Source organism: Lynx rufus, unplaced genomic scaffold, assembly GCF_022079265.1.
Source record: "Lynx rufus isolate CCGP_SWC_20201006 ecotype Redwood Valley unplaced genomic scaffold, mLynRuf1.p SCAF_16, whole genome shotgun sequence".
Lineage (NCBI taxonomy): Eukaryota > Metazoa > Chordata > Mammalia > Carnivora > Felidae > Lynx > Lynx rufus.
The window spans coordinates 27,104,170-27,115,089 of record NW_025814830.1 but is presented as its reverse complement, the minus strand read 5'-3'; the positions used below and the strand labels follow the sequence as shown (position 1 = coordinate 27,115,089).

General features: G+C 37.6%; 1 protein-coding gene and 1 non-coding gene across 7 annotated transcripts in view; both read right to left on the bottom strand.

Annotated features, from left to right (window-relative positions):
* Positions 1 to 1,290: 1,290 nt before the first annotated feature.
* CHD9 (chromodomain helicase DNA binding protein 9) overlaps positions 1,291 to 10,920 on the bottom strand; it is a 156,464-nt gene continuing 146,834 nt past the window's right edge. For all 6 annotated transcript variants that reach the window (XM_047078400.1, XM_047078402.1, XM_047078401.1 and 3 more), the window contains exons 36-38: positions 10,792 to 10,920; positions 7,486 to 7,590; positions 1,291 to 4,785 (exon numbers count right to left, since the gene is read on the bottom strand). In XM_047078400.1, coding sequence (XP_046934356.1) covers positions 3,907 to 4,785; positions 7,486 to 7,590; positions 10,792 to 10,920 — 1,113 coding nt within the window. In that variant the 3' untranslated portion in view covers positions 1,291 to 3,906. The remainder of the gene's footprint in view (positions 4,786 to 7,485; positions 7,591 to 10,791) is intronic.
* LOC124511994 (U6 spliceosomal RNA) lies at positions 10,580 to 10,683 on the bottom strand. Its single transcript, XR_006962033.1, has one exon. It is a non-coding gene; the product is annotated as a U6 spliceosomal RNA (small nuclear RNA).

Below are 10,920 nucleotides of genomic sequence, written 5' to 3'. Positions count from 1 at the left end.
ATATGAAAGTGTGTAAGTTTCCTAGGGCTACCATAACAAATTACCACAAACGGGGTGGCTTAAAACAACAGAAATTTATTCTCCCACAATTCAGGCCCGAAGTCCAAAATCAAGGTGTTGGCTGCGTCGCTTCCTTCTGGAGGCTCTGAAGCAAAATCTGTTCCATGCCGCTCTCCTAGCTTCCGGTGGTGGCTGACATTCCTTGGTGTTCCTTGGCTGGTAGTAGTGTCACTCGTCTCTGCTTGTTGTCTTATAGCCTTCTTCCCTTTGTCTCTGTGTCCTCTCCTCTTCTTATAAGGAACCAGTCATTGGATTTAGGGCCCACCCTAATCTAGTATAACTGCATCTTAACTAATTACATCTGCCAGGACCCTATTTCCAAATAAGGTCACATTCTGGAGGTTTGGGCTTGACATAAATTTTTGTTGGACACGATTCAACCCACTACATGTATGTAACATACATATGAAGCACGTTGGGTATCTATATGAACAGCATTTATCTTGGGGTGGGTTTATGACTATTTAAATATATTTCTTTGTGCTTTCCTGCATTTTAAAATAAATAGCTTATGTACTGGAGTTGTATTTACGTAGAGACTAAGTTCTAAATTTGTTAAGGTGAACATTACTTGTAGTCAACAATCACTCTCCCTCCTATAGCTCACAAAATACAGAACATACCGTTTTGTACATAGTGTATTGTCTCCCCAAAACATCTAACATAGCCAATTCTTCCTCTAGCACTGTGTAGATTACTGTTCCTCTGATGAGCAATAGAGGAAGCAGTTGGCTTGGGTTTACATGCTACATTGTACAGAAAAGAAAAAGAAGGGTTTTCTAAGCATGAAAGTATAGTTGAATGGCTTCCAAGTTAAATGAGTATATGATGAGACTCTACTGTTCTACTTAATTAGAGGAAAACTAAATTTCTTTCATGTTTATAAAAACACCAAAACAATCATGATGAATTAGGAAAGACTCTTCAGACCAAGGGAAAAAAAAAAATAATTACTGATTTCCAAAACGTACTCCGTGAAGAGGTTAGGTATAGCTCTGAGTCTTTCTGGACTTTTTTTTTTTAAAGGTCATGGGAAGAAAACTTAAGGAAATAACGATATTGTGGATATAATTATAGCCAGCTTCTCCTTTTAAAAATTCTTCCAAAGTATCCTTTTCTTTTAAAGATTTAGGACTATGGTTTCTTTTATAACTGGATTAAAATCAATTATATACAAAAGTCAATTTAAAAAAACGGAGTATTGTCATGTACAGAGGCTGACATCATGGGTAGTCAAAGAATATGTTTAATAAAAAATAATTAAACTTCCATTTGCTCTATAGAACATCATAGAAAGTAATTTAATAAATTACAAATGACTTTTTAAGACGTTTGCTCAACTACAGAAAGCAAATTCAGACTACACAAAACACAACTGGTAAATATTGCAAATGTCCAAAAGAAAAATTAGACTAAGACTTGAATCATGAAACCTGAAACAAGAGCTATAAATACAAGGCAATAACAGCTATAATTCTTTTAGTAACTACCAACACATACTTGGATATCCTTTCAACTGCAACTTTAGTATTATGGAATTCTACTGATTTTTTTTTTTTCCTTATAACCCTTAACTTTACACAACCATATTTATGCATTTTTTTTTAAGCTGATAGCTGGACGACTTTTCCCCAATCAATACTAAGTAGAAGTGTCTTGAAACCCAAGAGAACATTTAAAGTTAGTATTAATGCTTTGAAAACTGCAAATTGCCTTATTACATAGAAAGAGAATCACTAAGATGTTAACCAAATTCATTTGACCGTAATTAGGAAAATACTTTATCTCATAAATTTGATATAAATTAGATTTTTAGTGATAAGATCTAGGGCTTTTTTTTTTTCCTTTTATTTTTTAATTGGGGAAAGAAAGGAATAAAGATCATGTGGGTAGAACTAGAGGGAGAGAGGGGGAAATGTGGATGCTGTTGAAATACTTTCACCGGCAAACCAGGTTAACTGTGTTTGAGAAACTTTGGCTATCTCATAGGTGTATTCTAGTTAAACAAAAGTGCAATACTGCAAAGGGAACATACTAAATATGTAATATATCATTTTCATGATGAAGAATTACTACCCACTTCTCCTGGATGGGCATTAGAGTGACTATTGCTAAGACATTGCATAAAGGACTATCAATTCAAAGCACTATTTTGGGAAAAATACAAAAATCAATACAATCCCAATGGAAGTTATATGATTTTGTAAATACATGTAACACTGTCGCTCTAATAAGGGGTTAGTTATTTTACACACAGAAACAATTTACGGGTAAAGATCTTGGAAAATCCAATATAATTGCTGGGTTCATGACAAAACAACAGAGTTTTATCAAAACGCACTGAAAGTTATTTTTTTCCTCTGGGAGAGAAGTGGGGTACTTTTTCCCCCTAAATTTATCCCCTCGCAAACTTTATCACTGACTTATTCAAGTACCAGAAAATGCTAACATCTTTCTCTCCTTAGGATGTAAATGATATTTTACTCCAATTCAGTTCTAATTGTTTTAAATGTATATGAAAGTGAAACTGGACCTCTCCATCTTGTCGGAATAGCAGCTTTAGCAGGAGAAACTGTATCACAAATCAAATATCAGACAGATTTTGCATGATAAAGGGTTCTAAGAAATTGATCAGAAGCCTTGGGCTTCATTTTTGTGGTTTACAGGTATAAGTTGTATATATTTTTTGAGATTATTCAAAGTGCATATTCAAAATGGGCCAACTCAGTATATTTAATATAAACTGATAACCCAACACTGATTCTGGGCAACATTTCATCTGCTTCTACCTAGAAACTCAAAACGAATTCAGACTGTTCTGCATATTACTTTACCACTATCCTCTGTTAATTCTGGAATATTTCCATGACATAAAACACAAATAGAAATCTACACAAATAAAGCAAACAAACAATTTCTTTTACATGAAGTATGCTGTGTTGAAAGTTCTTTTCAGTGGCATTTCATGAGTTTGCCTTTTCTGAACCCTGGAAACAGACATTACTCATCTGAGACATAATTATTTCTAAGAGGAGGCCAAACTTGGAAAAAGTGAAACTAAGTATGTCTAGAGGGTGCCAAAGTCACGTGACACAGGATTATTTTATGACTTGATTTTACCGACAGCAGAGTTAAGCTCAGCAAAAAGCAAGTCACAGTTCTTGCCAGATTAACATGATATATAGGATGTGTTTAAAAAACCCCTGAAAACAAGTATAGAATTAGAAACGAATGTAAACTTCCTAAACTAACTCAGCTGAGGTAACAGGTAGCCAGTTAAATTGGCTGATTGGGAAACTTATTTCTTCTTGAAAACACACTTGTACCTGAATTGGAAGCATCAGCAGTGCGTCACAACACTAGAGCATTTTCATGTAATTAAAGCAATGGATGGCGATGTAGATTCTACAGCTTTCATGACATTCATTAGCTGCCCAAATTATTGCTGAGTTTTGATCTGTAAATTATAGGTGTCAAGGAGGCTGTAAAACTATATTCAAATTAAATCAGTAATATGCATAAAGTATTCTGTGTTCACTGCAAATATATTAAATATACAACTCTTATTGAGTATCATTTTCATAAAATTAACCCCCAACAAAATTATAATGCCTTTTGTTGCAATTTTACACCTTTATGTATTTGATAGTACATACGAGTTCAGAAACTTAGGAATTTTAAGAAATATTACATGCAAAACGTCTCTGAAAGCAGTTTGCACTTCTAAACAAAGAACTGAAATGTTCGGTCAGTAAGTTATTGATGCACTCAACACTGGGGTATTTACAATTAATAATTAAAGAAAAAAATCCAAAATCAGTTCATAATTTAAGTGCAGTCTGGGAATCAGTCTTCATTACTAGAATCTGAATCCTCGGATGATGACGATGTACTATCAGATCCAGATGAAGCATCGGCTTTCTCTGAACCCTCATCTGTGCTGTTTTCGTTGAGAGGACTGGGTTCAGTTCCTCCTTTGTCTTCCTGATCTCTAACTCTGGAATCCTCCTCCTTGACTTCTATGGACTTAGATGAGCCTAAGTCACTGTTTTTGTTTTTCTGTACATCAAAAGTATTGGACTGGGACAAAGTTGGAATATGAAGATTAAGGCCTGGAGTGAGAAGCATCCCTGGATAAAGTATATTGGAGAGTAGGAGTGGGTTAAGAGCTAACGGGTTGGCAGCTGCAGCTGTATTTAATGCAGCAGTAGACGATGTCGAAGGAGAACTTGACACAGAGTTTTCTCCCCCATTCTCTGAATTTTGACTCTCTGTCCTTTCTTTTTTTCCTTCTAGCTCCTTAGGGTCATTTCCCTTTTTTTCCTCTGTTCCAGATTCGGTAGGCTTTGTCAGGAGCCCTCCCATGCCCAACAGATTTGGTAATCCAGTCATTCCTGACAGCAGCATGGGGAACATGGCAGCCACGTTTTTAGCTTCTCCTCCAGAAGAAAGGCCAGCAGGCATTCCCATCAGCCCTGCAGTCACTTGCAGTGACTGCAAGTTTTGTAGGTTTTGCTGTAAGGCCTGAAGAGTTGTGAGATCCACACCTGGAAGTAATCCATTGGCCGACAAAGGATTGCCTGAAACACCGCTGGCAGTTGTAGCTGTGGCCGCTGCCGTGGCCTTCGCAATTCCACTTTTGGGCCGCCGCCCCCGCCTGCTGACCTCCTCTCTCACAACAGGACCAGTGAGAATACGCTCATACATACTTTCTGGAAGAAACCCCTAAAAAAAAAAAAAAAAATCACCAACAACAGCTGTATTAAAATAAAATCAATAGCTATCAAATGAAATCCATAATTATTCAGAAACTTAGTCTGTGCTGATATAACATAATCAATTATGAAAGACATAGCCTAATTTCACATTCTAAGTGGTGGCCTGAAATAGTTGTTCCACTTATCATTTTTTTCACAGGGCAAGAGAGCAGAAGGAGGCCTCTAGCTTTCTTCCACACTGTGAGGCATACATTTGTGCAACAGTTCTGGAAAAAAGAAGGTCCAAAGACATTTTTTTGTGAGGGTTGCTTCCACACCTTTACATGTCTCACATCACCAATGACTCTAAGAGACTAATAAAGAAGTGCCTCTCCTGCAGTCTAGAAGAACGATATGGAAAAGGACAGAGAAAGTAAGTAAAAGGTTAAATGAGAGGCTTCATGCAAATCTTCTGTCACTTTGGGAACAGGGAGGGAGAGCCACAGCCACGCTGAAAAAGATACTCAAGTGATTCTCCCATGACTCTGGGCTTAGAAACTCTTAGAAGTCATAGGAGTTTAGAATCTCTAGACCAGCACTGTCCAAGAGAAATACAAGCCACATAATGTAATTTTAAATTTTCTAGTAACTGCATGCATTAAAAATGGTAAAACAGAAATAGGTGACGTTAGGGGCGCCTCAGTGGCTCAGTTGGTTAAGCATCCAACTCTTCATATTGACTCAGGTCATGACCTCATGGCTCGTGAGATCGAGCCCCGCATCAGGCTCTGTGCTGACCATGCGGGGCCTGCTTGGGACTTTCTCTCTCTCTCTCTCTGCCCCTCCCTTGCTTACTCTCTCTCTCCCTCTCAAAATAAAGAAAAAATATTAGAAACATGTGACATTAATTTTAGTAATATAGTCTATTTATAAAATTTAACCAGTATATTATCATCTCAATATGTAATGTATGAAAATAAAGATATTTTATATTTTCTATTTTTTCCAAACTCAGTCTTAAAGACCCAAACCAGGGTAGGGGAATGGGCAAAATGGGTGAAGGGGAGTGAGAGACACAGGCTCCAATTATGGAATGAATAAGTCATGGGAATAAAAGGCACAGTATAAGGAATATAGCCCAGTGATGTTGTGATAGCATTGGCAGCTACACTGTGGCGAGCACAGCATAATGTATAAACATGTCAGCTCACTAAGTTGTACGCCTGAAATTAATGTAACATTGTGTGTCAACTATACTAAAACAAAATTCCAACCCAGTGTTTTACACTTGTTACACACACTCTGTTTTAGGCTGGCCACATTCCAAGTGCTCAATCACCACACGTGCTTGGTGACGACCGTTTGTGACAGTGCAGCTCCCGACAGCAGCTTCAAAGACACTCATGGTACTATTTTTAAATGGTGTTCTGAACTGATCAACTTACTTGTTTTCTTTACAAAAGCATTAGGGTCCACTGCAGAAAATAAGACAGCAAAAAAATACAAAGAAAAAAAATCATCCATAATTTCACCATTCAGAGAGAACCATGGCTAACGTTTCAGGATGTGTGTTTCCATTTTTCCCTTGTGCATATCTACAGATTCTACAATTCTTCCCACTTCTGTTTCTAAAATAAATAGAATCATAATGAACCTAGTTTTATAGCCTGCCCTTGTCATTTGGACACTTGTAGAAAAAATAGCTTTGTATTTTGATTGCTGAAATCAAGAGTTGGATGTTTAACCAACTGAGCCACCCAGGTGCTCTGATACAATTTTTTAAATAGTTGCACAAAGGGACATCTGGGTAGCTCAGCTGGTTAGGTGACTTCTGATTTCGGCTCAGGTCATGATCTCGCAGTTCTTGAGATCATACCCCATGTTGGGCTCTACTCTGACAATGCGAAGTCTGCTTGGGATTCTCTTTCCCTTTGTCTGCCCTTCTCCTGCTCACCCTCTCTCTCTGTCTCAAATAAAAAATAAATAAACTTGGTAAAATGAAATAAAATAGTTGCATAGTTTTCCAATAGATGACTGGACCATTAATATATTCCCAATTTTTTACTACTATACTATGATGAATATACTTAAACACCTTTTCTCACATCTTTGATTAGTCTTGGTAGCATTGCTCAAATAGTTATCTTAGAGGTTAAAATGAAAACAGATCAGCCTATGTTGATTCTGCATTCTAACTCAACAAGCATCTGAGAAATTTGTAACATATGCTGCAAAATAAAAACTGTGAACTAAAAAACACTGTCACACGTTCATGCAATATTTGATTCTTAAAACTTAATCTCTGGTATAATTAAGTGGCATCTAATTTTCCCTTTTGAGTATAATTGACACACAATGTTACGTTAATTTCAGGCGTACAACTTAGTGATCTGACAAGTTTATACATTATGTTGTGCAGCTACCATCCGTCCTGTTACAGTGTCACTCACTGTATTCCTCATGCTGTGCCGTTTACTCCCGTGACTTACTCATATTCCATAACTGGGAGCCCATACTTCCTGCTCCCCTTCGTCCATTTTGCCTCCACCTACCTCCCCTCTGTATTTAAAGATCTGATTCTGCTTTTTGTTCTGTTCTGTTCTGCTTTTGATTTTGTTTTTAGATTCCACTTATGAACGGAATCATATGGTAGCTGTCTTTCTCAGTTCGACTAAACAGCATCTAATTTTTGAGATGATGCCTGAGTTAGTATGTATGAAATACTCACAGACTGCTTAACAACATCTCCCCATTCAGGAGCCACACCATATTCTGAATTTTCTTTCAGGAATCGACATAAATCTTTTAAAGGGGGAGCAAATGCACCTCCAACCTGTAAATGAAAAACAGACGGTTAGATAAAGATACTACTAAATATGAAGACACTTCTTGCTTTTATTCTGTGCTGTACAGAGTTTATTTCTTGAACCACCTTTGACAATCTTTATTAAAAAGGACCACCACAGGCCAGAAGCACTATTAATATAACATATAGACATGTGGCAATGTAACTTTTAAATGCTTTAAGTGACTAGAATAGTAAAACAAATAACCACCATTTACTCTGCACTTACTATGCTGGATAGGTGATATCGCCTAGTTAAGAGCATATATACCCTTTGGAGTCAGACTTACCAGCTATGTGAACTGGGGCAAATCAATAAATCCCTCTGAGCCTCAGCTTTCTGATCTGTAAAATGGGGATAACAATACTTCCCTTATAGGGTTTTATGAGGATAAAAATGAGACAACTCAAGTGCTTTAGCACAGCATCTAGCACATAACAAATATTTTATTCTTTTTATTATATGCCAAGTACGCTAAGGATTTTAAGTATATGACTTACTTTAGTTCTCACTATATCCTTTGAGACAGTATTATTTCTGTTTTTCTTTTTTTTTTTTTTTTTAATTTTTTTTTTTTTCAACGTTTATTTATTTTTGGGACAGAGAGAGACAGAGCATGAACGGGGGAGGGGCAGAGAGAGAGGGAGACACAGAACCGGAAACAGGCTCCAGGCTCTGAGCCATCAGCCCAGAGCCCGACGCGGGGCTCGAACTCATGGACCGCGAGATCGTGACCTGGCTGAAGTCGGACGCTTAACCGACTGCGCCACCCAGGCGCCCCTTATTTCTGTTTTTCAAATGAAGGAATTAAGCCTAAGAGAAGTTATATAAATTGCCCAAAGCTAGCTAGTTAGTGTTAGGGTCAACTTTCAACCTCGGGTCTCAAAAACTCACGCTCTTATCTGTCACGTAAATTGAAACCTTAACTATAAAAAATATACATATTTTTTGAATGTGAAAAGCGATACAACCAAGTAATCACAATATGAGAAAATTTAAAACCTATATATAATAGTTAGTATGAAATTAAAACAAAATGATTTGGACCTATCAACTTCATGTTCCTTTGGAGCCTAAAGATACTTCGTAAGTCCTTTGTCCATACCTCTCTGGACGAACATATATTATCTCCTGACAGGACACAGACAGGATTTTTTAAAAAAAATTTTTTTTTTTTCAACGTTTATTTATTTTTGGGACAGAGAGAGACAGAGCATGAACGGGGGAGGGGCAGAGAGAGAGGGAGACACAGAATCAGAAACAGGCTCCAGGCTCTGAGCCATCAGCCCAGAGCCCGACGCGGGGCTCGAACTCACGGACCGCGAGATCGTGACCTGGCTGAAGTCGGACGCTTAACCGACTGCGCCACCCAGGCGCTCCAACACAGACAGGATTTTAATGTGGCCAGGTATAATACCCGTACGTAACCTTTTCTAGTATTTCCTACAGTCTTTACTTAGTCTCTGCAGTTTCTATCCTACTCTCCTTCTCTTTATCCCCTTCATTAAGCTCCAATTTAAATGGAGGCCCTCTGGGTGGTTTATGGGGATTTAGAAGGTAGATTCTTTTCTAGCCTTAGGCCTGTACTCTAGAGACTCTGAACAAGAACTAACTATAAATTAAGGGAAATGAATAGGTCCCTTATCAGGTTACCACAAATTAAAATAAGATTAGGAGTGTTTGATACCTAACAAGTAAAAATACAAAACTTCCATTTCCTTAAAACTGGCTAAGACAAATTTATCCATAGCTAGTAATGCTAATTTTTGTTTTAAGATGAAGTGCAAAGGTTTGTAACACAATCTACATAAGCACAAAATTAAGTAAAATGCTACTAGAATGCCATCTTGTTCTTTCCCTAATACATCTATGACATCATTTTAAAGTACTAACAAAAGCTGAATAAGCTATCTCTACAAAATTGGGGAAAGATCTGTATTAATTTTAATGAGTTGGCACACATAACAATATCAAAACAGTTGTTAAATTAATTTATGAGTGAAGGAACTCAATGAAAAATCTGCTGTTCTTATTCTGAGGTCATCTTTTTCTTTATTTTGTTGCATGTTCAGCCGTATTAAAAAACAAAACAAAACAAAACAAAAAACAACAATAAAAATACCGGAGCTGTAAGATTACAAAAAGGGCGTCCAAGTGTTGTATCATTTATGCTGTGAGTTGAAAGAGACACCTACCAATCCAAACATAAACAAAAACTATTTGGGGAAACAAATGTTGAGCCACCTTTGGTTTTAGAATTAGAATTTGGAAAAACCTGACTCTTGCCATTCATCAGTCAATAAAGCACTAAGACAAACACAGCAGTGCCCTTATTCTATAAAGGACCTTTGTTTAAGACATTCTATTTTCATCTATCAGAAAATTACACAATATGTTGATTTTATTTATTTTTCCAGTTTTTAAAATTATTTATTTTTTAAATTTACATCCAAATCAGTTAGCATAATAGTACAATAACGATTTCAGGTGAATTCCAGGGATTCACCTCCTACGTATAACACCCAGTGCTCATCCCAGCAATATGCTGATTTTAATCACTTTATGGCCATCTGACAGGCAATGAGTGATAAATATATAAATCCATGATGGCTGTGACGAGAACATCAGAGTTTCTCAACCCGTGCACCATGGACATTGTGGGCTGGTGCTGTAAGGGATTATCGTCTGCACTGGAGAACGTTTAGCAGCATCCTTCCCCTGCCTACCACCACCCCACCTCCCAAGTTGTGGCTACCAAAGATGTCTCCAGGCATGGCCAAATGTGTCTGGAAGACAAAATTGCTCCCAGTGAGAGCCACTGCTTTGGACGTGGTGCTCCTGTGCAGTGCCACATTGCGTAGGCACAGACATGTGAAGTGACTTGCTTATTTCGTTCCACAGCTTAGCCAAAGATGCGGGATTTGAAATTAGACCGTATAAAACCACAGCCCGTGTCTCTTCTCACAAATCTGCTAGTTAAATATGGAACGCTTCAAGACCTCGTGCGTCATCTTTGTGCATGGGCCATGCTGATCTCCGCATCGTTCCAGTTTCATTCTACGTGCTGCCAAAGCGAACACAATACATCTGTCCAGGTCTGTTAGGAAACTGTGCATAATGAAACAGGGTTCTAGAGAAATCCTAAGCACTGAACCAATACAAAGGATTAACCACAAATATACAAATACCTTTCTGGCATTTCTTCTGTTAATCAGCTGAACACGTTCCTCTCCAGTAAGACTATTAACATCGAGTTTATTAGGGTTTCTGCACCGATGCCTCTTTTGTTTGGGCCTCCCCTCATGGAGCTGCATTCT